Source organism: Enoplosus armatus, chromosome 17, assembly GCF_043641665.1.
Source record: "Enoplosus armatus isolate fEnoArm2 chromosome 17, fEnoArm2.hap1, whole genome shotgun sequence".
In the NCBI taxonomy this organism is placed as follows: Eukaryota; Metazoa; Chordata; class Actinopteri; order Centrarchiformes; family Enoplosidae; genus Enoplosus; species Enoplosus armatus.
This window is the reverse complement of record NC_092196.1, coordinates 10,711,035-10,738,181: the sequence shown is the minus strand read 5'-3', so window position 1 is coordinate 10,738,181 and position 27,147 is coordinate 10,711,035. Positions and strand designations below refer to the sequence as shown.

Below are 27,147 nucleotides of genomic sequence, written 5' to 3'. Positions count from 1 at the left end.
TCATACGATGACAGTCTGAATCTCCACCTCCTCTGGGGAGGTGATGACATATTCCTCTTGCTGCTGCACCATCTGTATTCCCTCCTCCACTGCTTCCTCTGTGGTAACCATAGTAACTGTTCCGTCTGCCGTTTCCACGGTGCCCGCCGTGGCCAGCAGCGTGCCATCACTGATGGCGGAGGCCAGCGTCATGGCCACCTGCTCCGTCAGGCTCTCGGGTGTGGCAATGGTGATGGTGTCACCGCAGTCAGAGATGGACGCGCCCTCCTCGTTCATCGCCACATTGCGCACGATGATCTGGTGGCTGCCTGTCCCGCCGGCGCCATGCGACTGGCTGACAATTCGCTGCACCACTTTCATGATGTGGTTTCCCATCTGGCCGGGAGAGGTGTGATATAAAAATGTAGAAGAAGAGTTATTAGATAATGCAAATATAATAAACAGCTCCAATCAGACCCTTTCAAGTAACAATTAGAAGCATTATGTACTTATCAACCCAATTTTAGAAACCCTGAGATTCTCACACTCTGCTATAGATCACACGATGTTCTCATTTGTGTGTGTGTGCGTGTGTGTTATTTATGTACACTGACCTCATTTTGGCTGTCTTGAATGAGTGTAACCTCTTCTTCCTGCACGTCCTCCTCTGTTTGAGTCTAGAAGATATGAGAGAAGCAGAGCAAATAAAATAAATGACTAAAGCTAGCAGTACACCAAGCTTTAATGCAGCACATCTTTACAATGACCTGAAATAAAATATGAATAAAAGGAGAAAATAAGTACTTAACCATAATATGTGGTTTGATTCTAGTTATGATAAGGTTTTACAGTTTTATTTTTTGAAGACGTAAATCACGAGTAGTGAGTCAAAAATGATGCCCATAAGATGCCAAAAGCATCAATTCTAGTCTTGCCTTCAGTCAGTTACTCTATATCAGCATACAGTATTTGTTTCGGAGTTAGTAATTGATTGAGCCACTTTCAAGAAAGCCTGCATATTCAGTTGCTGCTCTACAGGCCAACAGCAGAGTTTAGAGTGTGTGTGTGTGTGTCTTTAAATTGTGTTTATCTGATACAAATAAGCTTAAGACCACAATTTGGAAACATTACATTCAGGTATTTTTACAAAATTGTTTCCTTTCAGCTCCAATTTCTACACATTATGTCAGCAGTAGTGCTGACTAATAGTAATTGATCTACTGGCTCCTCCTGCCTCCAACACCATGTATGGACCATGCAAATAATTATTTTTGATGCGTTATTGAATGCTGACAATGCTGCCTCTAAGTCACTCCGATACAGCATAATGTAAACAAATGGCATGTCAGTTGCAACAAAACTACCAGAAATCAAGGGTTGCTCTCTTTAATGGTCCTGAAATGTCGTGTTCAACACCAGAGGTCTGCACACTTGACAAAGGAAAGTGCTGAGTGATTGGTTCTAATCAGCAACCCAATCAATTCCCTACAGATGTGATGAGTGAAATGGTTTTGCACTTCAGGTTCCACTTCAATCAGTGATGCACGTATTGATTGCTGATAGGAAACACCTGCCGTGACATCTTTGATTGGGACAGATGTGCTTGAACAAGTTTGACCCCAGAAATTCCTACTTATGATTTAACCTTAAATGCACCTTGAAGCTGTGATGTGATAGAGAAACCACGCCATCTCTTAACACTGCTTCCCAGTGGCTCACCTTAATGATGTATTCCTGTGTGTCTGCCACCACTGAGGAGAACTCCACCAGGACAGCATGAGGATCCTCTGAGATGATGGCTGCTGTAGCGAGGCTGTCCACAGACGCCTGCTCCTCTGTTAACGTCGCACCCTGCTGCTCGCTGGAATCGTCCTTATGACAGCCTCCTGGTGGAGATCACAGGTTGTGCTATCAGGTCTGTATCACTGCTGCAAATACTTGTTTTCTTTAAGTTTTGTTGTCCGTCAACCACACTGACCTTTGGCGCGCATATGCCGATTGAGAGTCCCGTGCTCAGCAAAGCCTCGCCTGCACTTAGGGCACTTGAAAGGCTTCTCTCCGGTGTGATGGCGGATATGTCGCACCAGGGAACCTTTCTCCCTGAAGCCTCTCAAGCAGAACTGACACACGTAAGGTTTCTCGTCACCATGGGTCCGCTGATGCACCTGCAAGGCATTCTGAGCAAGACAAACAGACATGTTAGAGATGGCACTGGGATGCCTTTTACGTCTCTGAATGGTGAGGACAAACTGAACAATGAAATAAAAGCAGTTCAGTACAAAAATACCTTGGTCTTGTACCCCTTGTTGCATCTGGTGCAGTGGTAGGGTCTCTCATCCGAGTGGGCCCTCATGTGCTCACGTACATGTCCAATGGTTTTGTACAGCTTGCCACACTCACCACACTTGTACCTCCTCTCACTGACATGGACTTCCATGTGTTTCTTCAGCAGGTAACCAGTCAGAAACTCCTTGTGGCACAGTGTGCACTTAAAGGGCTTGTAACCTGCATAAAGGGAAAGGATACACAAAAATGAAATATTTATCTATGGACCAACAAAAAGGTCCATAAACTTCCTGAAATTACAATGTATTTTTTCTGAAAGGGGTCAGTGTCAGTATAAGGGAGCAGAGAGTGATGCTGCGAGCCATCATGAATAGTTATGGTCTTACCCAAATGACCCTTGACATGAAAGCGGAAGTAATTCAGTCCCTTGAAGGAGCGATTACAGTGTGGGCATGTGTGCAGTCTTGAGGATGTCTGATCATCTCCATCACCGGCCTCCTGCAAAAGAAACAAAAGCAGACATTAAAAAAAACAAAAACAAACCCAATGCTCTGTGTATAAAAAATCATTCCAACACCAGCTCTGCTGAGAACCAGTTCAAATGTTTCCAGAACTGATCAGGTCAGTGACAGCTTTATCAAGATCAGTTCCCTGTCATGATTAACAGCTATTCTCTTTCTTACCCTCCTCTTTACCCTCGTAATTCGCAAAGGATAGAAATCTTGGCCGAAGCACAGTATGCTCTGTTCTGTGCCACTCAGGTGCAGCAGCCTTACATCTCAAGCAAAAACAGAGCTGTGTAATGACTTAGCTGAACACACACAGCTAACCTACCTCTAGAGCTTAGCACATCATGTCATAATACAGTCACTCATACACACACAAACACTGGCAGAAGTTACTGTGAATCTCCAGAATAAACAAAAACACTTTGTGATCAACTCAATATTGAAAGTGTATCAACGTTGAGTAATATTTTTAGTTATAGAATAAATTTATACAAATATAAAAATAGTTAACCAATGTTGACTCTGTTTTCAAAGCACTGCAAAACAACTCCTTACCTCTGCCTCCATCTCCACAAACTCTTCTTTAACCTGGATCTCGGTGATACCCTCATCACCATCATGACAGTCAGAAACCACTTTATCCATCTCCTCAGCCGCCTGTGAGGTCTCCTCAACCACGGCTTCCTCGGTCCCCAGCGCAATGCCAGAGTTGATGATGGCCTGGCAGATGAGGTTGTCACCTGCTGCTGCAGCAGCAGCCAAGGCTTCTGCTTGAGACTGCTCCACCACGACCTGACCAGAGGCAGAGCGGCAGGTCAACAGAACGCTGATAGATGATAGAAAACCATCTCATACCAAATCCCTATGACTCCACTTTCTTATGATTTTAGCTAAATGTGCACCTGTTCTCCAATCACCTGTTGCTCCTGCGTTGTTCCATCCACCTCCATTGTGAAGTGGACCTGATGGAGGACCTCTTGGGAACCAGCCTCTACCACACTGACGACAGCAGTCTGAGCCTCTACCATCTCCTGCTCCTCTGACTGTTGCTCCACAACCATCACCTCCTGCTGGCCAGCCACTGCAGCGAGATCATCATCGACTCCTGACCAATTGACACAGATCTGTCAGTGACTCCGTGGATTGTCACTTCCTTAGGTATTCTGAATCTATTTTTAAATCCAGTACTACATAGTCAACCTTTAAAATTTCAAGTATTCCATCAATAGCTACAGCTCATTTGATACCATCAAGCTGCCCTCTGCAGCACAGACACACTTGGCACAAGATAACAGCTCCTGCAGTATAAATCTGACCTTTTTGTACTCCATCTTTGCTGACCAAGATCTCCTTGTACTGAACAAAGCGGATCTTTTCTGTGCAGGGTGTGAGGGCCTTAAGGTGTCTGGTGAGGGCGCCTGACTCTCTGAAGGACTGGCCACATAGGTTACAGCGATACGGCCGCTCGTCTGCAAGAGAATAGGAAGAAAGTAGTGTTATCATTAGGTAAAAGTTATTGGAGGACGGACATCAATTCAAGACAAAAACAGTTACTGTTTACTGTCCGTACCAGTGTGACGGCGATTATGACGAATCAGGGAGCCTTTTGTGCGAAAGGAGGTCCCACATAGCTCACATGAGAAGTTCTTCTGGTCACTGTGAGTTTTCATATGAGTTCTCAAGATGTTGGTCTGTTCGGTGACAACAGAACAGATTATAGAGACAACACTGGTAGCATAGTGTAACTACCCTGCCTGGTATCACTCATGAAAATGACTTCTAACAATTATGAACTCTCATGTTACTGATCTCAGGTACTCATGTATGAAAATATAACCAACATGTCCAGATAAGAGACGCCAACACAAACGTATGTATGTATGTATGTATGTATGACTCACTGTTTTAAATGTCTTTTCACAGAGTTGGCAAATGTAGCGTCCCTCTTGGTTGACTTTGTAAACATGCTTGTCACCGTCAGCATTGTCAGATATGGATTCTTCAGTCCCATCTGAATGGTCAGTGACTTTAAGTGAAACGATTTTCTTCCTGCGACCTCGACCCAACAAAGTACTGCTTTCATCTGGGTGGGAAAAAGACAACAAAATAACAAGTCAATCTCCATGTAGCTCTAAGAACTACTTCTCAGATTGAAACGATGTTGACAAGAGCTGAAATGAGCACTTATCTGCAGCTATTTTTTTCAAAGTATCGCTTCAGTCAGCTTTCAAGCAAAAATGCTGAAAATTGACTGATCTAAGCTTCTCAAATTTTAAGCTTCTCTCTGTCATATATATCATAGTAAATTAATATGCTGGGTTTTGTACTGATGGTTGGATAAATCAAGCAATTGGCATACGTCATCTTGTCACCTGCTGGAAATTATAATGTGCATTTTTCTCTATTTTCTGATATTTTAAGGACTAACAATAATAGAAAATGATTGGCAAATTAATTGATGATAAACAGCTGTAGTTCTAATGTTGACCCACCATTCGAGGTCTTCACTGGTTCATCTGAGGATGCACCTTCAGCTGTTTTCACCTCTGAAGAAAAACTTCCATTGGCTGCAACAACCTGGAAAAATGCAGATATCAACATTTGTTGGACCTCTGCTGCTTATAGAGGTTACTGGGCATGAACCCACACACCACAGCTCATACCTCTTGAGTGGGATCCTGGCTGCTCGCCTCCCGTGCCTCCACACGTTTGCAGTTTTGGTGCAGCTTGTGCTGGATGAAAGCCTCCAGCGTGGAAAACTCGGTCTGACAGCGTCCGCACTTATGCACATCTTCATCTTGACAGCAGAGACACAACACATCTCACTAAGAGGCAACTCAATAACGCATTTGTGCTGCCAGCTAGCGACTAGCTGACGCAAACTTTTCTAAATACTGCTGACTGGCTGGACTTCTAATCTGGATGCAGCGAGGACGCAAACTAGCTAATGTTGTTGCTAATGGCAGCTAGCCGCTAGCAACATTTGGAGGAAGTTAGCTAGGCCCAAACACAATATTTAATAAACATTTCAGTCTTGTTTGAGCTACAAAGAGTACTAACCTTCATCTCCCAGTGTTGTCTGAATGGTGATCGTCTCGTTGCCGTTGTTCGTTTGCTCCCTCTCTGTTTCTGCCGTATGATTATTTTCTGCATTCATGTCGTTCGAATTCTCCGTCTCTGTCGCAACGCCGCTACGAGGAGGGAAAACATGGCGGATTTACGACCTCGTAGTCATAACAACAAAAGGGCGCGTGCGTGTGTCTTTTCATCGACAGAGCGGAGGAAGTAAGAAAACATGCTTTGATCTAATTTTGGCCATAAATCATGTATGTTAAGATTGGTATGAAATACATTTACACATATAAATTATATACATGGCTTCCATTAATTCCTTTATCTATTTATATATGTGATAAATATGTGATTATTAAGACTGTATTCACTGTTTTTGCCAAACATGTATTGTATTGCAGTTGTAATTATCCTTTTTACACAGTAATATGGAGATCCTTTCTTAAACATTGTAAACATATCCAAAAGTAAAAATAGTACTGAATTTCCATAGCTTTCACTCAATGTATTCAAGCAAATCTAGAGTATCCACGGAGGAAGTGGGACAGATTTGGGGCTCCACGTTATCAAGAGAGCCACAGTGCACGTGAAGAAGGATTTGCGACACCCTTTCTAATTCAGAATATTTTCAGAATTTTCATTCTGAATATGCATATAAATGATGAAACAAACCAGAAGTGAACATGAGTCCTGGAAATTAATGTAGAGATCCTTTAAGCTATTACAGCTTGTTCTGGTCTGACAAAATCTTCTTGTAGTGTCCAACTACTGTCTCTATCTTCAGTCACCCATGGTAATGGTCCATGAAACTATAACTTTCATTATAATATAACTGATGTGAGATCCCCTGGGGGATGTGAAGTTCCCCTGTTTATCAATACCATGTCCCTGCTTCCCACCTGTTGCTCCATGAGAAATTATGTTATTTTTGCACAATAGTATGGTCATTTAATATTTACACAGAAGCTGTTACTGTTGATAAGATGGCATCGGTAAAGAGGACAAAAGTGGCTACATTTAGTTGCCAGTGACACAGCCAGGAGAGGGATTCAGGCCCATTGTGCATTTTTTTCCTTAAAGGGCCCCTAAAAGTGGCCATGCATTCAAGGATGAAGCATGATTTACCATATACATAGAACACATAGAAGAAGCAACTGAATATCTAATCAATCTAATACTGACACTGTAATCTGTCTTGCAAGCTCACTTTCACTGAGAAACAAGGAACTGTAATGTACAAACTGTACAATGGAATACCTATCCTGCACTATTTTTTCTGCAATTCTGCTGCAATTTAAAATAAATATGAAACAATTGAAAAGAATAAATAAAAAAAAAAAAAAAAGGGATTTAGTTTATAGGGAGAAGGTTACACATAAAAAGTAAAACTAGTACCAGTTTGGAAAGAGCAATGATTGGGTGGGGGTAATGTTTTACCGATACTTCCTGTTTATTTCTGACCTGTCTGTCTCTTTTTCTCAGTGCCTGACAGTCCCTTCCCCTTTATTTAGGTTTACATGACTCATATCAGTAGGTTCCCCTTATTATAGGCTTATAATATGTACGAAACACATAAGATACAGTAAGACAAGATAATTAAATCCATACAGTAGAGATGAGGTGACGGATAAACACAGCAACATCTGGTTGATAGTGAGGTTTGTGTCCGGGGGCGTTGAACCAGTGGTCGCTATTCACGACACATAAAGACAACACCAAACGCTTTACGGCAGTCATCATGGCTTCGCTCTTCAGCGGTGTGCTGCAGTTGACAGACCTCGATGATTTTATCACCCCCTCTCAGGTAGTGAAACTACTGTAACATGTTATAACATCACATTTATTCCAAAAGGACATAGTTAACGTTAATGATTCATTTAGCATTTATATAAAGAGAACGTACTGAGATAGCTAGCACGCTTACTGACTGTTAGCTGTCCTTATCAGTGCTGTTGTGTGAGCGAATAACTCAACAATAACCGCAACTTTGAATCATTGTTGACAAAAGCTCATCCTAATGCAATGTTAATGAATTGGTTTAACTGTTACTGGTCGCAAAACTCGCTATAGTTAAAAATGTTAAATGCGTGATGAGCAGTTAGCTTGCTGCTAATGCTAGCAATGATGTAACAACGATGAAATAGCAGAGGCATATTTGGTAATAACTTGGTTTTAGTGGATATAGGCAAGTTATACTTTATCTTAGTTTACAGTTTGGTACTGCAGCTTGAGTTATTGCCCAAATTGTCAAGTTGAATGTCCTTGATAACTATAGACGAGGTATTTTTCCAGTTTACATTATTTAGATTTATCACCTGTATGCGGAATGATGTGGCACTGATGTGTATTTGCGTTTTGAACTCTCATTTCTTACCTGTTTTCTAACTGAATTTAGTCATTCCCTGTGATCTTTAAGCTTTGTGAAGAAAACAAAATGTTAAATGACTGTTGAATCTGACCAGACAAACTAGTCAATCTGAAACCCCTAGTCTTCACCTCTAATAATGTTATGTTGACTGGTATTTTATTTATTTGCTTATTCTCTTTCTACTGTTGTTCTGTTAGGTGCCATTGGGTGTTGTTATGAATTGCAGTATTTTTTTTTATCTTGTTCGTAAAGTTAATTTAAAAAACTGAACAGCAGTATTATGTAGTCTGGTTTACATGTGTGGTTTCTGTTGTGCAGGAATGTGTCAAACCTGTCAAAGTAGAGAAGAAACAAGGTAAATCTGTGGCCAAAATTCAAATAGAAGATGATGGCAGCTACGTCCAAGTCAACCAGGTGGGTATCAAGGCTTAATCCAAACCTGCGTGTGAATGATTAGAATTGATGACTTTAATTAATTTCCCCCGTGTTTGTAGGATGGTGGGAAGCAGAAGCTGGAGAAAGCAAAGATCACACTGAATGACTGTTTGGCCTGCAGTGGCTGTATCACCTCCGCTGAGAGCGTCCTCATCACGCAGCAGAGTCACGAGGAGCTCTTTAAAGTGCTGCACAACAACAAGGTAGAGATGGTTTTATGCGTTTTGAATGCTTGTGTAGTTTATGTCTGGTCATGAGCTTTTGTAATCCTTGTTGCGTCATTTGGACCCCCTCCACAGGCCAGTGCGACAGAGCAGAAGGTGGTGGTGGTGTCGGTGTCTCCGCAGTCCAGAGCCTCCCTCGCAGCACGCTATGACCTCAGCAGCAGTGAGGCAGGCAGAAGGCTTACCTCTTACTTCAAAGGCCTTGGTGAGCGCAAATATTGCTGTTCTATTTAAGTCATACAACTCAAAGTAAAACAGGGAAATCAAAATGAGAGGTTGATTTAGGTAGACACAATTACTTCTGATGGTTATTGTCATCATTGCAGGGGTTCATCATGTGTTTGACACAAGCTTTAGTCGAACCTTCAGCCTGCTGGAGAGCCAGAGGGAGTTTGTGGAGCGTTTTCAGAGGAAGGAGCAGGACAGCAGGAGTCTGCCCATGTTGACATCAGCCTGTCCAGGTATTCCACTAAAAGCTCTGTCATCCTCATTTCTCTACTTTCATCTCCTGTCAGCTCTCTACTGTCCACTGTCTAATACAAGCAATGTACAATGGTACTATTAAAGAATGAGGAAAATAGTTTAGCTTTTAGTGTGATGGATCACGGAACATTTTGATATGCTTAATAAAAGACAAAAGGCAGCGTCAGTCATAATACTTATATTTCTTATGATTTCAGTGATTGCTCAAGGACATCTCCCATCGTGCATGTCTCTCTGTGCATGTTTGTGTGTTTTGTTCAGGTTGGATTTGCTATGCAGAGAAGACCCATGGGGAGTTTATTCTTCCATACATTAGCAGCACTCGCTCCCCCCAGCAGATGATGGGTTCTCTGGTTAAAGGCTATTTTGCTGAACAACAGGTACCAGAACACACCAGACATTGCAGTCAAACAGTTTGCTAATAGTGATTTCACTTTTTATTATTTATTCCTAGAGTTCACATCTTAATAGCAGCTCTGTGGCTCTCCTTCATCTCTTCACTAGACATAAAAGTACTTTTTCAAATAGTGGATTCATAGTTTGTGTATGAATTAGAAATATTTAGTATCAAAGCCAATGAGGAGCGTTGACTCCAGCGGTATCCAGTGCTGGAAGTTGACTGTTATGAATGTACATATGGTATGGTTATCAAAACAGGGAGAATAATGTGTTGCCATTGGGCTATGTATTGTGTGTGTGTTGTTAGGGGCTGAGTCCACAGCAGATCTACCATGTGGCAGTAATGCCCTGCTTTGACAAGAAACTTGAGGCCTCGAGGTCAGACTTCTACCTGGAGAAGGCTGAGACTCGAGAAGTGGACTGTGTCATCACCTCTGGTACAGTAACTACTCTCATGCTGCGCTTAGTGTGTGTGAATGTGGAGTCTCTTCTCTGTTATACATTTCACTGTCTCATACAGGAGAGGTTCAGAAAATGCTGGAGGAGAAAAATGTGTCTCTTAATGATGTGGAACCTGCACCCCTTGATAAGATGTAAGTTCTGCGATATTTTGTTTTTGTTAGCTCATCCCACTCATATAAGATAAGCCATAGCATGGCTTCCCAGAAGAATAGATGAACTCACACACTACATGTTAATCCTGACCCAGGTTCAGCAGCGTGAGTGAGGATGAGTTCCTGAGCCATGCTGGGAGCGGGTCAGGGGGTTACCTCCATCATGTCTTCACCTACGCTGCCAAGCAGCTGTTTGGAGAGGAGGTGAAGGAGCTCACCTACAAGACCCTCAGGTGAGTCTGTCTCAACAGCGTTAAGAAGCTTCACTGCTTCAAGCTTCAGTATGAATAAAGAGCAGTTCCAGTTCATTCACATAAGTTTAATAATCTCAGAACAGCTCTCATTGTTGATCATGCTTAATTATAATGTCACTCCACCAGGATCCGAGCTCACTGGTGTTGTTTTAGAAGCTAAATGTGCCTTCCTGCCACTCTTCCACAGGAATAAAGACTTCCAGGAAGTGACTATAGAGAAAGGTGGAGTAGTCCTGCTGTGCTTTGCTTCCACATACGGCTTCCGCAACATCCAGAACCTGGTGCAGAAACTCAAGAGGGGGAAGTCGCCTTACCACTTTGTGGAAGTTATGGCATGTCCATCAGGTAACGTGAAATATGTGGATGTAATATTTTCCTAAAGCTTTTCCTTTCTACGTGCCTTTGGTACAGCCACACCAGAGATTGAGACAGTAAATACAATGTGACAATTTAGTACAACCTGTCATAAATGACATGCTTGTTACATATATGTACATATGGAAGCTATGAAGCTATAACTGACAAGCACAACATGATTAATTTAATGTTTGCAAACAAATTAAAGTGATAATAAACCTAGCATGTTCCCCTCACCGCTTGTTAATATTCAGGTTGTCTGAACGGTGGTGGGCAGTTGAAGGCCTTACCTGGTCAGAACCAAAAGGAGCTTCTCCAGAAGGTTGAGGAGCTCTACAAGGCAGAGCGCCCCCTATCGCCAGAAGATGACACTCATGTGGCCGAGCTGTACCAGTCCTGGCTCCACAGTGTTGGTGAGGAGAGAGCCAAAGAGCTGCTGCACACACATTACCACACTGTGGAGAAGATGACTAACGGACTCGCTATGAAGTGGTGAAGAATGCTGTCGCTACAATCCACGATCAGCAGGCACTGACTACTGAACCGTCCAAATATATGTGACTATTTCTGTCTCTCCTCAGAGAGACGAGAAGGGTTACGAATATAAGTAGGTTTGATGTACGCCAACAGCCTTTTTAAACCACTTTCCTCCTTGTCCTAAAGTTGTGTGCCTGGCAAGGTGGAAGACCAGGGCGTAGGTAAAAGACACGATGCTGAGGCCGAGCCAAATTATGTTCACGGTCCGGTCATCTGCCCTTACACTGCTGATTATCCTTTCAAATGTATGAATAGTTAATAATTAATTTGTGTGGCACCTGTTACACTCACAAAATGTGAGCTGAAATAACACAAAGCAAAATATAATCATTCCTTGTTTATTTAACATATCATTATATATATATATATATATATGTAGAGAGAGAAAAATAAAGGCAGATTATTTAATTGTAGCCATTTGTTTTGTATGTTCTTTTTAAAAGATGAAGTGAAGAATATGTCCAAGATTGTTGATTCAGACTGATATGTTTTATTGAATGATCCTCACTCTGATGTACAGTTATAAGCTCTCACAAAATGAGGAAATATATTCATAGTGATGGACGCTGCACCCTGTTTTTTCTACCCTTGTTGCAGTTTAAGAGCGCGCCACAACATATCAGAATCCTGCTGCAAAACATTGTGTATAAGGCGCAGTCTAAATGATACATAAATTTACTTAAATTATTTTTTTAGGGTAACTCAATTGTAAAGCACTCAACTGAAAAAGTAAGCGAGAGCAATTGTAAAATATATACAATATGTCCAAAGTGAAATTAGTAAAAAGGTTAAACGAGAGAGTTTACATGAACTGAAGTAAAGTGCACTGGCAGTCACAAGGGCAGAAAATAAACATCTATAAAGACAACAAAAGTGTATATCATGGAAATGAAACATTCTAACAAAAATGCTTCATAAAGAAATTTGAAACATTTAAAGCAATAAATACACAAAACACATTAAAATCATATTGGAATGGAAGTTGGTATTAACAGAAGTTACCTGGTACAGTTACTTAAACAGACTGGGAGACCAGCCCTTAAATGAATTCACTTAGTTTGAAGGAATATTTAATGACAGCAGCTTTTTGTTTTATCACCACTAAAACAACACACACGTCCACGAGGGTCAACCAGCAGTATGAATTAGTTAAGTGTAGGGTTAAAGCAACAAACACACTCTACAGTCTTGTGTCTTGCTGCATTCAAATTATTCCACCTTGATGGTTGAGTATGCGTGTTCAGATCTCAGGGTCTGAGAAGCCCCCACTCCAAAGCCAACATGGCGTGTGGAGGAAGTCTCTCCTTGGGCTTCTTGAATTTGTCCTTCTCCTTCCGCAGGACCCTCAGCACCTCTATGGGGTCTGTCTTCCCTGTGAACTTTTGTACTCCTTCCTCCCTACAGTGAAGGAAGAGGATTAGAAAGAAAGATTAACGACCGAGACCCTTTAGTCTTCAGTCATTTGAAGGAGCAGTTAAGAGTTATGAGTCCTGGTCGATACGGAGATAACAGCTCCAAAATATTAGCTAGATAACAGCTAAAATATAAGGCCATTTATTGCTTTGAAAGCACTGAATAAACTCTTAAAAAGGGAAGTCAAACTCTACGGCCTTTACCAAAATAGCTTCAGACATTTTTCCCCTGGCCCATGTTTCATACATACTGTATATAAATATCCAAACTCACGAGAGGCGAAGAAAAGGGTTGTATTCAAACTCCTCCATGAGGGTAGATGGCACTGTGGGTTTGTCATCATCATCTCTGGCCTGCAGACACAAAGACAGGCAACTCAGCAAAATAAATATTTTATCATCTGTATTTTAAAGGATAAGACTGGCAATATTCTATATTTTTGTTTTTGACAACAAATCCCATGAAAAGACAAAAAAAACAACAATGACTTAATCCTACTAGCTGAGTAGCCAAAGCCTGAAACAGCTTATTTAACTATGCCAGTGGCCTCCATTGTTGTCTATTAGAAACACATCAATGAGCCAACTTAATTTCCTCCAACATGGGCACTGTAGTTTAGTTTCACTCCCAAATGCTGCTGCCCGAAACACTCACTAGAGCACCAAATGTGTATTAATCCGCAGCTGAAAATAGTCCCCAGCAAGTGCACTATTTATTCCTTTTTCAGTAACGTTCGCCAAAAACTACAGTGCCCAGCTGTTTTAAAAAACTGTATATTTGTGAGCAGTTTTTGAAGGTGTACATCTAATGGGCTTGAAACAGGAAAGTACAGTATTATGAGACAGACTTTGGTCTTTTTTAGACAAAAACAAAAACAGAATATTGTGAGCTTTATTCTTTAAGCAGTCTTGGTTGTGTTGCTCACCCTGGCCCAGCTCAGCATCTCTTTAACCTTTTCATTCTCTGGCTCCACCAGCATGGCAAACTTCAGGTTCTTGATGGTGTACTCATGTCCACAGAACACCTTCTGCAGATGAAGAGAGCATGATTTAAAGCCAGGACCCTGATTAACTAAGTCTGACTATCTTGATCATTCTGGGCTTTGTGCCATTTCTGAGATGTTTTGTACACAAGAAGGGAGAAAAGAGAACCAGGCTGCACTCAATCCCTTCATTGTACGTGTGTTGATTCATCACTGTGACTCAGTCTTACACCAGCTCTTATCTGAGGTCATGTTAGCTGTCGTTAACCCTGTGAGGGCTGCACACAACCACGTCATGTATCTCTTATTTCCACTGACCGTGTCTTGAGGTAGGGAGCCCAGCACCTGGGTGAGATTGTGGTACATCTGCTCTGCCGTGCCCTCAAGAAACCGTCCGCATCCACCAATAAACAACGTATCCCCTAGCAACCAAAAGACAGGACAAGTGGACGGGCAGTGGTCAGTCCCTGTCACCCCACACAGCAAGAACAATGGACAATGTGCTGGACAACAAGGAATCATATCTCTAGCCACTCAAAATGAAGTGATTATATATACAATTGATGCCACATGAAGTGACAGTTTTGCCTTCATACAGTGAGTGTACTCTACAGGTATGAGCTGTAAGCAGAAATGTAACTTCGACTGGTTCACCAGCTCTTTATGTTTACAGACAAAGACCTGTGAACACAGCAGGGGCGTCAGTGCACTCATCCTCCCAAACAAAGTAGCACATGTGACCAGAGGTATGGCAGGGAGTAAACAGGCACCTCACATTGATGGAGTTAAACTGCAAAATGGAGAAAAACACAAAATCAAAAGACAACATGGCAGAGACACAACACAATATCTTTGTAGAATTGACATGTTGAAATCACAACTGGAGCCCCTTCCAGGTAAAGAGGTTACTTCGCGGCCACCTTGAGTTCCTGAGCGTCGCTGACTTTATCCGTCAGACCCCCGATACGATCATCTCCCCCGTACACCCGCAGCCCAGGAACCTCCTTCAGCAGAGCCTCGTTCCCCCGAGCGTGGTCCCTGAACAGGTTAGTTAGTCATTACTGTAGCAGTGATTTGTTCTGGTGTTACTGATTTACTGAAACAGTACCAAGTACCAAACAGGCTCACCAGTGATGGTGTGTGGTGAGAACAGCTGTCAGAGACACGCCCTCTCTCTTCACTATTTCTAGCAGCTGTCAAAATAAAACGTCTACATGTTAGCAGCAATTCACGTCTTACAAGCAAAAGTGCCAAACTTTATTTGGTTCCAGCTTCTGAATTGAGATGATTTGCTGCTTTTCTTTGTCTATGTGATAGTAAACTGAATATCTTTTTGTTTTTAATGTAATCTGTTAATAAAATACTGTCAATTCTAGTATCCTGGTGTGCGCTGGAATATATTTTTTTTGGTTTACTTAATATCTTTTGGATTTGGATAGTAGGTTGCACAAAAAAAGCTATTTGATGACATCCCTTTGGACTTCAGGAAGTTATGAAGGACACTTTCACAATTTCTTTTTGTAATTTTATAGACCAATTCATCAAGAAAGTGATCATCAGAGTCATTAATAATTAAAATAATCTCACATTCATTTTATTGTCAGTACATGCGATTCGGTTTTTTTCTCTTTTTGTCTCTATATGTTTACAGTATGTTTCATATTTTTTATTCTTTTAGTTTTTTTGTTTCTTCATTGAGATGCCTTTATAAACTCACAAGAGATTTATAATCTCACCGATCCTTTTTGATTGGTGTATTATGTTTTATTATTATTATTTGTTCAAACAAAGACATGCTATTTTTTTTAATGAGCATGACATATACCAAACAGGAGTGTCTGTCTCTCACCCGGTGAGGCACAGCAGGGTCCACAGCCACGGCCTGTTTGCTCTGCTCCTCTATCACCAGGTACATGTAGTTGTCCTCCAGGATGGAGATCACCTTTACCTTCATGGCACCCTCACACGCATGCGCAGCACAGTGCGCGACACTTCAAGAAGACTTTAATTAGTCAACATTATTTATATCGACATCTGCACCAGGTGTTAACTCGTCACTGATACTGTTAAGCATTAAGTTAGCCAATAAAAGCATGCAACTGTAAACGTGTGTTAGCAGCGTTAAAACTACCGCTGACTCTGGTGTCATGAAGCTGAACACTTCCTGCAGATAAAAGACAAATCTAACAGTGAACACACGTCAACAAACACACGGTTACCTCAGATTAAATGACTGCGATCAGGTTGTTTTATCCTTCTGTGGCTGGGATGCTCTGATAATTATTATTCTACATTTCTGCATTCACACCGGGAAGTTATCGCGACATCATCGAGCCAACATGTCAAGTCCAAGACATTTTAATCGAGCCCGGAAACGTTCAACGATGTCTTTCAATCTGTGATGTTGTCAATGAATAAGATGTTGTTATAAAGGAAATGTTGTTCTCATTTACCCGTTTATTTGTTATTTATTAATTATGTTCTTAATGAATGTGAATTACCTGTTCTTTATGAATGTCTCACTTTAAAACTCGACTGTTTTTATAATTTGTTAGATTCTGCTCAGTATCTTGTATGCAAATGTCATACTTGGTTGAAAATAAAGGATATTTTTAAAAAATGTGATTTTAAAATGACTAAGATTTAAATCTGGATGTAATGATTTACTCAAGTACTAAAGTTAGGTATACTTTTGTATATAGCTATATCCATTTTCTGCTTCTACTTGACTCTTCACTAATTTTTACTTTTTCAGCCAGAATAAGTGAAAGCACCAGCTACATTAAAATACTGCCTTAATGCTCTTGTAATGACCCAATAATATATAATATATCATTATACAACACTTCCAATGAGGCTGTTCTGCAGGACATTTTGGATGCAAGACGTTTATTTCTACTGACTTAAAATAAATGTGTTTTATTGCTTTTCCTAAAACAACATCATGCAATATTCTTTGTTAGACTGTACTTTACATGCAAAAGAGCATTCAGGATATCTAACATTTAATGCTGACTCACTGATGAGACGACAATGCTTTGCTCACACAATGCTTTTAAATCAACAAAGAAATAAAAAAAGCACTTGTGCTGAATTTCACATAATAAAACAACCAAACTAACAGCTTCAAAGCAAATATGAAACTAAATGGCAGGAGGAAACATTCCAGGTCAGAATAAAACATTAACACGAATCTTTACAGAAATTATTTTATCATTTTACAGAAATTTTACACTGTGACGGAGTATTCCAACTTTTGTTACTCATGCGGCTGCCGGTCTTATTAAAGTTTTTGAATTTGAGCACTTCATGAAGTCGTAGTTTGTACATGAATATATTACAACATGATATTAAAACTCCCATTTACAGATTAACAAACTAACTTCTCCTTTAAAGCGTTTCAATTAATGGCCATATATTCCTTAAAACTATCACACCAACATCATCCAAACAAACCAAACACAACTAAAATAATGACATTGGATATTTTATAGCCATATCAGGGCTGAACATACTGATAAAACGTTTGTGCCTTGACTGAGAGTCAAATGTAGTAGATCTATTTCAAGTGGCTTTGATGATGAATTAGTTTACTGTTGACAGCTTGCGATGTTGTAAGCAGCAGAAACAGTCAACATGAGTGCACTGGACATCACTCTTTCGGCACCCGGAAGCCGTCTTTTTCCTTGCGAAGACATCTCATGGTTTCAATCGGGTCTGTCTGCTTTACGTGGTCTTGCACGGACTTCTCTCTAAATTAAACATAAAAAATAGGAGTAATTAGCTCTAAAAAATTTTTTTTTTTTTAAATACACTGACACATGCATGTACAACATTTTTGGATGCAATCTTCTCAAATAATTAGTATTAAATCATGCTCTACATACTTTACTCTCATAAATGGGTTATATGTGAATTCATCTGCCAAAGTGGACGGGATGGTCGGTTCTCCATCGCTGCATTTCTCCTGCAGAAATAAAAACACACAGACACAAAGTTGTTGTCATTTTCAACGGTTTCAGATGTTGATCAAGGTTGCTTGGATGTGACACGTCAGTCAAACACCTTCGCCCATGCTAGCTTCTTCTGAATGACTTCATTGTCTGGCTCCACATGACGTGCAAATTTCAGATTGCTGACAGTGTACTCGTGACCGCAGTAAACACGCTGAAACACAAACACATGGTGGTTAGTCAGTCTGTCATGTGGAAATACACAGATTCTTTCCATTAGCTTTCATTCATCCAGCAGCTTCTGTCTCAAATAGTCTGTATATTACTTTAAGAATGACTCACATCTTCGGAATTTAAACATTCAATAATACTTTTTACACTGACATTACAGAGAGAGTTCATATATTTACTGTTTCAGGAGGCAGGCGTCCCAGAATTTCTATCAAGGCTTTGTGCATCTGCTCTGCTGTACCTTCGAAGAATTTACCACAACCGGCCACAAACAGCGTGTCCCCTGCATCGAAAGAAAAAAATGTGCTTAGTCGTAGTGCCACAAAGGCTGCATCAATACTTCCTAATCAAACTTGACAGATTTAAGGGTTTAGCCAGAGACTTCATTGTCTCCGGTATCACACGAATGTGATTTGACGTACCTGTGAAAACAGCTGGTGGCTCGGTGCTGTTTTCTTTTGTCACATAGTAGCAGATGTGACCAGTCGTGTGACAGGGTGTAAACAGGCATTTGACATTGAGTGATCCAAGCTTGGAGAGAATGACACCAGTGAGCAAACGTTAAATCATTAGGGGCCTATATTTGGATTGTAGAGCAGACAGTTGGTCTTACTTTGAAATTGTTGGAATGAGAAACTTTCTTTGTAATAGCATCAACTCGGTCATCTCCTCCATAGACCTTCAGTCCTGGCATCAGCCTCACCATCTTCTCATTTCCACTAGCGTGATCCCTGAGGAGAGAAAATTATCCGTGTATTGTTACTACGCTTTGATTCAGCACAAGGGTAGTTTCATACAGGTATAACGGCTTCTTAGCATATCTGCACTTTTGGCTCTCATGAATATAGTTTACAAATGGTAGCCACAACAAAACATGTAACAACATGTAGCTCACCAGTGGTGATGAGTGGTCAGAACTGTGGTGAGCTTTACGCCATGTTTCCTGACAGCTTCCACAACCTGTTGAAAGCACAAAAGGGTCAAACAGAAGTAGTAGTAGTAGGGTTTTGGGATGAGGACCTAATCATTGGGCTCAGGAAACTTATTTCTTTTACATTTTACAGACTATACGATTAATCAAAAAATAACATACAATAAATAATCATTAGTTTTAGCCCTATGGAAGCACAGGCATAATATAACAGAATACAATATAATCAGTGGTGGAAGAAGTATTTAGATCCTTTGCTTAAGTTTAAGTATGGTCAATGCAGGACTGTTATGTAGAAGGACCCCCTTCAGAATGTTACACACTACATTGTTGGATTGTTATTGATGCAGTAACAGCTAGCAGAAAAGTTGTCAACCGTCAGAGATGTTACCATATTATTTATATCATCATGATAACTATCCATACAATACCTCTGGGTGTATTAGGCCAACGTTGCAAATAAATGAACAGGACTGATGTATGACAATACTGGTATTTTCATATTATTTTTGCATGAACGTGATGAAGTACACCAACTGTTCTGGCATTTATGTTATGGTAAAGAAAAAAAATATATACAGACAACATAATAGAGGATTTTATCCATTAGTCCTCATCCCTAATGCATCATATCCTACAAACTGATCACATGTTTTACATGAAAAATGGTAGTAAAGTGTTAAATAAATGTAGTGGAGTAAAAAGAGCAATATTTGTTTCTGAGATTTAGCAGAGTAGAAGTATAAGGTTGCATAGAATGGAAATGCTTCAGTAAAAGTACCTGAGTAAATGTACTTTCCAGCACTGAATATATTATAATACAACACAATACAATATAATGCAATGCACAGACCTTTATTGGCTCCACGGGGTCTACAATAGCTGCTTCTCTGGAGTCCACATCAATCAGGAGGTACATGTAGTTGTCACTGAGTGCTGGGAGAAGTTCAACCTTCATATTTGCTTGTTCCACCAGAGAGGATTTCCTCACTGAGCTGTGAAGGAGAGCAGCTGCTTGGGTCTTGACTTCCACAGGTGCTTTAAGCGAGGATACAAGTCAATATTTGACAGACAGCAATATCAGACTGACATGGGGACACTCTCTGTTGGTCTTCAATAATTAATTTTATTCCCTTTCCCTAAAAATGTTCATTTCATGCCGTTATCAACACCAGGAAACTAATGGCATTATACAGTAGCCATTGGCTCTACCTATAAGTTAATACGACACCAAACAAAAAAGTAAACAACGTTAGCTTCAATGCCAAAAATGCCTTACATTTGTTTCACCTATGCTAGCTGCCACAGCATTAATCTAACAAGACTGTCATGGAGGAGATTATGTAAGAAGGTGCAGATGTTTGCTCTAACAGGCCAGGTGTGTTCGTCTGTCTCCTCTTAACACACGACAAATCAAAAACCCGTTAGCCATCTGTAACTAGTTAACGTTCATGTGGCTACACAAGCTAACATGCTAGCTAACATAGATTTGTGTATATTCAAATGTTGGCGTGGACGTACCAAATTTGAAGGCTGTTGCAGCTCCAAGTAGAGTGCAGGCACTCCCTACGAGTGACTTGAATAACATAACAACAGCAGCTGTAGCCTTATCACGTTCGTATAAACCAGAAAAGTTTGGTTCTGCTTCAGTTCCGCTTCAACTTTAACCTCCCAGGCTCCACCAATCAAGTCTGGGGGAGTAGATCTTGAACAATCAGTTAAATACGTAGATAAATTCATTATTTACGCATTTTTTATCGACGAATTAATTACGATACAAAAGTGTATATGTGAGGGATTATATTTAACCTTTTGGACCTGATAAATTTATCAAATACATCGATATAAAAGCTTTGTTTTGATTATTTGCGTTCTGCGTATGTCCTCTCAGGCTTGCCGTAGGTTAATAATATGCCTTCAGGAACCTGACTGTCGGTCAAAGTGTAGTTCACCTGGTGCTGACCGCCTCAAAGCGGCTGAAACCTTCAGATTTCTCCACAATGACAGCTCGTAATATATCGAAATTTTGGGAATGGGGGAGGAAGATAATTTGCGTCGGGAGAAATTATGCAGACCACGCCAAAGAGCTGAAAAACGCGATTCCTACAGAGCCCGTACTGTTCCTGAAGACACCGTCAGCATATGTACGAGAGGGCTCCCCCATCCTGGTGCCGCTGTACACCAGCAACCTACACCATGAAGTGGAGTTAGGAGTGGTCATCGGGAAAGGGGGCACGGCTATCCCCCAGTCCGCCGCTATGGAGCATGTTGCAGGCTACGCTCTGTGCTTGGACATGACAGCCCGCGACATTCAGGACGAGTGCAAGTCCAAGGGACTTCCCTGGACCCTGGCCAAAGCTTTCAACACCTCCTGCCCTGTCAGTGAGTTCATCCCCAAAGAGCGCATCCCTGACCCGGGGAACGTGAAGCTGTGGCTGAAGGTGAACGACCAGCTGCGGCAGAGCGGCTGCACCTCTCAGATGATTTTCTCCATCCTCTATCTCATCAGCTACATCAGCGACTTCATCACCCTGGAGGAGGGGGACCTCATCCTCACCGGGACCCCTAAAGGAGTCTCCGCTGTGCAGGAGCACGATGAGCTGCAGGCTGGGATCGAGGACGTTGTCACCATGAGCTTCAGAGTAGACAGACGGGACCAGTAGTGAAAACAAAAGACTGTAATGAGGCCAAATAAATACTCAGACTCATGAAGGGAGAGTGTTTTTTTACTGGAGGGTTGAATATAATTCCTTTAAATATATTTTCAGTATCTGTGTGGATCAGCAGATGGCAGTGCTGTGCCATTAAGACCATCTTTATGATTAATTCTATGCTGCCTTGTACAGTATTTGAGAATAAGTTTACAGAAGACAGTAGATTTATCTCAGAAACACCAGTGTACTTATGATACTGTATTCTGAAGTATATTATCTTCTTAAACAGGGATTTAAAAATCATTCATCACATATTGTCAGAACTTTTACTCAAATAAAATATACAATAATATGTTGTAAGAATATTTTATTACAAGTAAAAGGATGAATGTATCATCAGCATGTAAAAGTAGTTATTACTGGAGATAGAATGGCCCCTGTCAGTGTTATATTATTATTATTAATTTAAGAGTTTAATACAGTGGTGGAAAAAGTACTCAGATGTTTTACAGAAGTGAAAGTACCAATACAATAGTGTAGAAACACAGGTACAAGTAACAGTCCTGCAAGTAAAATTCACTTATTTAAAGTATTAAAAGTAAATATAATAAATTACATTATTAATACTGATGCATCAATGTGTAAGCAGAATTCTACTGTTTAGTAGCAAAATGTACTTAAAGTATCAAAAGTAGAAATACGCATTATGCAGAATGCCCTTTTTGAATAATATTTATTATATAATATTATTCTAATTATTGATGATTCATGTTTAAGCATCACTTTAATATTGCAGCTGGTAAATGTGTGGCTAATTTGAACTACTTAAACTACTGTAATAAACTGCTGGGTAGCTTTATCCATAATAATACATTACAATTTTTTGGTTGATAACATTTTGTTTATTGTAACTATATTGTGTAACTAGTAAGTACAGCTGCCAAATAAATATAGTGGAGTAAAAATACAAGTAACACAACATGGAAATACTCAAGTAAAGTACAAGTACCTCACAATTAAGTACAGTACCTGAGTAAATGTATTTACTGGTTAAATGCAGAAAAAGTCTAATATTTCCCTTGGAAATGTAGCAGAGTAGGTGTTTAAAATAGCTTTAAATGGAAGTACTTACGTACTTAAGTTATAGTTAAGTACAGTACTTGAGTAAATATACTTCGCTCATATTTTTGCCAAAAGCAATAGATTCATATTGAAGGTGGAGCAGACTTTAAATGCCTCAAAGACACAATACATTACTAATGAGCGTAACACCATCAGTAGAGTAAACTCTTCATAGTGTTAATGTAGTTTTTTACCAGCTTGTGTGCTGATGATAAAAGACGACTCACATCGGAGGATATTTCTCACAGTCACATTAAGCAGCACAGGCTGAATTTATGCAGCGTAGCCTTCAGAAGCTTAAATGTGATATAGAGTTTATCCCCGATGAGTTCAAGTTGAGAAAATATTCATGTTAGTGAGGGAGTTTAGAGGACTGAGGGTTTGGCACCGACTACCTGTGGTTATTCTTAAATTTGGAACACATTTTGCTGCTTGTTGGATTAACGGAGACGTGTTTTCTACAGAAAGTTTCATGGGCCACATTTCTGCTGCAAACTACCATATGGATACATTTTTGTAACTGCACAGTGAACCCAGTTGCCCCTTCCATGTGTGTTGTACGGTTAGCCTCTAACAATCTAATACACCAAAAAGACTCCCACTGCCAATACCATTTAATAAAACTGGTATTTCTGTTCACCCAGTGTAATTTTGACTTTCAGGCTGTGTACCTTCATCATAACCACATTCTTCCTGGACTGTTTAACATCTGTTCCAGGTTCAATTACAATTCTCCCACAGGCTTCTCCGTTTTCAGGATCAATCAGAGCCTCCATCAACCTGTCCCAGGCCAGTCTGCTGTAACCTGAGTCTGTGTACATCATCTTCCCACACCTGTGGGGCATGTTATCTCCGAGACTCACAGGACTCAAGCCCCAGCCCTCAGGGGACTCCGGGGTTATATGTGTCCATCATTAGAGCAGTTATGACAGATTCAATTAGATTTGGGATCTGGGAAATGTAGTCGTGGCCTATTTTTCCCTCCACCACGTTATAACAGGGTTAGAGCAGTGCACAGTGTGACATGTGCGCACAAGTGTCGTCTTTTATGAGATATGAATCATACTGTTCATTGTCCCCGTGTGACTGAAGGTATTACACCCTCACAGGGTTTTAACAATGGCTTCAAAGCTCGAGCTCAGCTCTGGTTTAGCGTTCACCACATGAAATGGTATGTTGTCACCGAGCAGAAGCCTGAGAAGGTATATTTGACGCTTTCAAGGGAGAGGGGATTACGTGGAGACCACAGTCTTCCGATCTAACAGTGATGAAGTCCAGCCAGGTGCTAACTGAGCAAGCAGAGATTTGAAGGAATTCTCTTGTAAACAAAGGAGTTTCTAATACTGAGCAAAAAGTGGCATGAAGATACATTTTGGCTCTATAGACGTCAGTCTCTTTGTTGGTCGGTCCACAACTTTGGCTCAGACTGAAATATCTCAACATAAAGACGTTCATGGTTCCCAGATGATAAATCCTACTGACTTTGGATATATTGTAATCACTTTGGTGATCCTCCGACTTTTCATCTGGTGCCACCATCAAGTCAGTTTCTTTGTCCAGTACTTTGGTTCATGAATACTTGAATGTGAATGACAATCCGATTGTGAGCGTGCTAGCAAACTGATAACTGATTTAGCTCAAAGCACCAGTGTGCGTAAGTACAGCCCTACACAGAGACTCTACTTTGACAGGACGGGATACATGAGCGGCTGAATATGAGGCTTGTTTTACACCTACTGCAAATGCCATAGCTGACATATTACTGTAGACATGTTAAAACATCTGTTAGTTGCCATCAGTTCATCAGTAGCTTTAGTGCAGAGGTATCTATCTTGCTGGAGGTTAACGGGTCAAATCTCTCAGGTTCACACGGAAAACAACATGACCATGAATACGGGCTAGAACATGTATCCACGGTTTGTACAGATCCTGAAGGGAAACTCAATTGTGTAGCTTTTTTTTTTTACTGTAAATTCAGTCTTTGTATGAAAAAACATGTAAGAAAGAAACACACAACAGCCTCTTTTCGATTAAAAAATGCACAAATGCTACAATATACCGTCCTTAGATGGCTGACAGTCATCTGAAAATTTGAAAAGATTTTGCGCTGACCTTTTTGTGGAGTATTAAAGCACCAGCCCATGACACGAACTTTACAGCAAGAAGGCCCAACATGTGAAAATAATTTACAACTTGGCAATGTGTGCTTGTGTGTGTTCAGAAAATGACCATTGGGTGATGCCTCACTTTGCGTGCTGCACTGTATGTCACCAGACAGTGCTGCGGTGTGGCCGTTCTTAGAAAGAAACCACCAACACACAAAACCATCGGAAGGACTGAGTCAGACAGGATGCACATGACATATCGCATCAAAAAGACATGCACTCACATGGCCTGGAAATTGTTTTTTATTTAGTAAGGCAGATGTGTTTAACTTTACACACTTGGATGTCAAGCCAGTGCTTACAGTGAATACGCCTCGTCTTTATCCCAAAATCAGTGACACGTTTTGACCGGTTCTCTTGCAAGTAAACAGTTATGGTGCATTCAATTAATCCCTCTCATATTGAATGAACGAGTGGGTGGATGGGGATTAATAACACCATGGAGCAAATGAAGAACCACTTTGTGATTTTTTTATAGGCCAAACTTAAGGGCTGCAATTCATTGTCGTAGAATAATGAATGGCGTCTTTGGCAAATGAAAAGAAGCCATGCGTGAAGGCCAGGTGCGAGCCTCTTTCATTCAAAGTGATTGACCGTAAGTAGTGTGTTAACGTTTTGTTTGAAGATGCAGGTGGAAGGCAAAGTGGGTAGTGTACCATGGAACATACTGTAGGTTTAACAACTTAAGCATTTGATTTAAGCATGTTTCGTCCATACAGATGTGTGCACATTTACAAAAGAGTAAGGATGTTTCCAGAACAGTTGTATTTTTATTTTAAGAATGCAGTTTTATGTCTTATTGTGAAAGGTTTCCATCCATTTGGCAACAGTGTCTCAGTTAGTACCTCATCAACCAAGTCCAAGCTCCTCTATAAACTTTGAGTTTTCCAATTAAGGCCCAATAAGCAGACTGGAGCATTTATTTTGTAGGCTAAAATTGCAACAGACGCTTGCACTGAAACGTGTCCAGAAAAATAATGTTATAAAATCCTATTGTAAAAGTTCTTAATCCCATATCCTTAAAAAGTTCCACAGTTTGCGTTGAGCTACTACGACCATTTGAAAATCCCTCTAACCCAAATTACTCTCTCATCAATTAAAGCTGGAGTCACAATTTAACAAGATGCTGTGAGGCCTAAACCACAGAGAAGAGAGAAAATCCCCCAGCATTTCTTCCCTGAGTGGAAGGAGACTGTGGTGCGGGTGGAAAATGTGTGGAGTCCTCAGTATGAACCGTCTTCATTTGTGGCTCCTCGAAGGGAAACCACTTTTATACTCTAATCCTACTTTTTATCTGCAGTGTAGAAATCAGCCCCCTTTCCCTCAACGCAGCCTTCTGAGTGTTTCTGATTAGTCTGCCGTGTGCCCGTTATTCCCCAAATAAGATTCACCGCAAAAAATATACATCCCTCATCACGCCTAATCTCAAATAGACACGCTGGCCTGTAACTCAACTCGATTTCACTCATGCAAACAAATCCACAATTGCAGGAATTGATGGCACGCATTAAATTGTGGCCTCAAATCCTTGGAAGCTGCATGCCAACCAAAGCTAAACAAATTACTGTCCCCATGAGATTTGGACTTTTATGGACGTGTGATTTATTGTCTTTGCCTTTTAGTTGTTTTGAGGAATTGTAATCCAAAATATCCTGTATTTCAAACAAATTTAGAGAAACATGTATTGTCATTCCATCATCTGGACTCGGTGTAAGTGGTGACTCTGAGATCTCTTTTTTGACTTTAAACGGCTGCATACAGGCTTTGGCTCAATGTGAAAAGGAATGAACACAAAACCGTCAACTAATACTTTTTATCGTGATATCTCCTGCTTGGTCCAGTACCTGCTGAAGATTTTGTGTTTTTTTTGGGATGTACACACTTTTTCCTCCATCAGTGTCCTCAAACCCCAGAGAAAAACCAAAACCAACAATGAATTGATGCGAGGAGTATTGACTGAGTCGCCAGCTTTAGTAGGAACTAAATGGGCCACAGACAGTGTAGGGAAGTCAGAAAGTACTGTAGCCATTTGTATTGAGAGATGGACTGAAAAATTGTTGGTTTTTATGGGATTTGTTGACAATAAGAACATTTAACAACGCCAGCATTATCCTATAATTGCAGCAGTAACTCTTTTTTTTTTATGAAAAATCCAAAATATATAAAAATATCACATTGT

The 27,147-nt window shown here is 40.6% G+C and overlaps 5 protein-coding genes across 8 annotated transcripts; 2 read left to right on the top strand and 3 right to left on the bottom strand.

The window, feature by feature from the left end:
• e4f1 (E4F transcription factor 1) lies at positions 1 to 5,946 on the bottom strand. Its single transcript, XM_070923705.1, has 14 exons — positions 5,835 to 5,946; positions 5,438 to 5,571; positions 5,267 to 5,351; positions 4,676 to 4,857; positions 4,345 to 4,465; positions 4,091 to 4,243; positions 3,692 to 3,879; positions 3,330 to 3,566; positions 2,652 to 2,763; positions 2,267 to 2,484; positions 1,958 to 2,156; positions 1,699 to 1,865; positions 594 to 656; positions 1 to 375 (listed from the first exon to the last, which is right to left on the bottom strand). Exons 1-14 carry the CDS (start codon positions 5,929 to 5,931, stop codon positions 1 to 3), a joined length of 2,331 nt encoding a protein of 776 aa, XP_070779806.1. The 5' UTR covers positions 5,932 to 5,946.
• Positions 5,947 to 7,581: 1,635 nt separating this feature from the next.
• On the top strand, positions 7,582 to 11,893 carry narfl (nuclear prelamin A recognition factor-like). The gene is made up of 11 exons (XM_070923721.1): positions 7,582 to 7,650; positions 8,533 to 8,628; positions 8,709 to 8,852; positions 8,949 to 9,078; positions 9,200 to 9,334; positions 9,618 to 9,736; positions 10,063 to 10,192; positions 10,276 to 10,348; positions 10,465 to 10,602; positions 10,811 to 10,968; positions 11,235 to 11,893. Exons 1-11 carry the CDS (start codon positions 7,585 to 7,587, stop codon positions 11,474 to 11,476), a joined length of 1,431 nt encoding a protein of 476 aa, XP_070779822.1. The 5' UTR covers positions 7,582 to 7,584; the 3' UTR covers positions 11,477 to 11,893.
• Positions 11,894 to 12,499: 606 nt separating this feature from the next.
• On the bottom strand, positions 12,500 to 16,194 carry LOC139300157 (hydroxyacylglutathione hydrolase-like protein). Its single transcript, XM_070923162.1, has 9 exons — positions 16,132 to 16,194; positions 15,762 to 15,903; positions 15,041 to 15,105; positions 14,833 to 14,950; positions 14,594 to 14,702; positions 14,231 to 14,334; positions 13,856 to 13,957; positions 13,204 to 13,283; positions 12,500 to 12,915 (listed from the first exon to the last, which is right to left on the bottom strand). Exons 2-9 carry the CDS (start codon positions 15,864 to 15,866, stop codon positions 12,765 to 12,767), a joined length of 834 nt encoding a protein of 277 aa, XP_070779263.1. The 5' UTR covers positions 15,867 to 15,903; positions 16,132 to 16,194; the 3' UTR covers positions 12,500 to 12,764.
• A 621-nt stretch (positions 16,195 to 16,815) lies between these two features.
• On the bottom strand, positions 16,816 to 20,633 carry LOC139300034 (hydroxyacylglutathione hydrolase, mitochondrial-like). 4 transcript variants are annotated; one of them, XM_070923006.1, is made up of 9 exons: positions 20,549 to 20,633; positions 19,881 to 20,022; positions 18,992 to 19,056; positions 18,710 to 18,827; positions 18,519 to 18,627; positions 18,276 to 18,379; positions 17,978 to 18,079; positions 17,800 to 17,879; positions 16,816 to 17,664 (listed from the first exon to the last, which is right to left on the bottom strand). In XM_070923006.1, exons 2-9 carry the CDS (start codon positions 19,983 to 19,985, stop codon positions 17,565 to 17,567), a joined length of 783 nt encoding a protein of 260 aa, XP_070779107.1. In that variant the 5' UTR covers positions 19,986 to 20,022; positions 20,549 to 20,633; the 3' UTR covers positions 16,816 to 17,564. The 4 variants fall into 4 exon arrangements, with proteins under 4 accessions (XP_070779107.1, XP_070779105.1, XP_070779104.1 ...); XM_070923004.1 differs by having other exon boundaries at positions 17,800 to 17,893; positions 17,977 to 18,079; positions 19,881 to 20,065; positions 20,549 to 20,615; XM_070923003.1 differs by having other exon boundaries at positions 19,881 to 20,065; positions 20,549 to 20,615.
• Positions 20,634 to 20,906: 273 nt separating this feature from the next.
• Positions 20,907 to 21,966, top strand: fahd1 (fumarylacetoacetate hydrolase domain containing 1). Its single transcript, XM_070923728.1, is given in 2 exon segments — positions 20,907 to 20,942; positions 20,944 to 21,966. Coding segments are annotated over 2 exon segments (783 nt in total). The 3' UTR covers positions 21,691 to 21,966.
• The last annotated feature ends 5,181 nt before the right edge of the window (positions 21,967 to 27,147 follow it).

Coding starts and splice junctions, on each gene's coding strand:
- e4f1 (XM_070923705.1), bottom strand. CDS start 5,931: ATGAATGCAGAAAATAATCATACGGCAGAAACAGAGAGGGAGCAAACG. Junction 5,572..5,834: donor GACAACACTGGGAGATGAAG/GTTAGTACTCTT, acceptor TCTGCTGTCAAG/ATGAAGATGTGCATAAGTGC. Junction 3,880..4,090: donor CAAAGATGGAGTACAAAAAG/GTCAGATTTATA, acceptor TCAATTGGTCAG/GAGTCGATGATGATCTCGCT.
- narfl (XM_070923721.1), top strand. CDS start 7,585: ATGGCTTCGCTCTTCAGCGGTGTGCTGCAGTTGACAGACCTCGATGAT. Junction 9,737..10,062: donor GCTATTTTGCTGAACAACAG/GTACCAGAACAC, acceptor GTGTGTTGTTAG/GGGCTGAGTCCACAGCAGAT. Junction 10,969..11,234: donor AGTTATGGCATGTCCATCAG/GTAACGTGAAAT, acceptor GTTAATATTCAG/GTTGTCTGAACGGTGGTGGG.
- LOC139300157 (XM_070923162.1), bottom strand. CDS start 15,866: ATGAAGGTAAAGGTGATCTCCATCCTGGAGGACAACTACATGTACCTG. Junction 14,951..15,040: donor CTCACCACACACCATCACTG/GTGAGCCTGTTT, acceptor TAACCTGTTCAG/GGACCACGCTCGGGGGAACG. Junction 13,958..14,230: donor GCTCCCTACCTCAAGACACG/GTCAGTGGAAAT, acceptor CTTCATCTGCAG/AAGGTGTTCTGTGGACATGA.
- LOC139300034 (XM_070923004.1), bottom strand. CDS start 20,615: ATGTTATTCAAGTCACTCGTAGGGAGTGCCTGCACTCTACTTGGAGCT. Junction 19,057..19,880: donor ACCCCGTGGAGCCAATAAAG/GTCTGTGCATTG, acceptor TGCTTTCAACAG/GTTGTGGAAGCTGTCAGGAA. Junction 17,894..17,976: donor GAAGCTAGCATGGGCGAAGG/TGTTTGACTGAC, acceptor GTGTCTGTGTGT/TTTTATTTCTGCAGGAGAAA.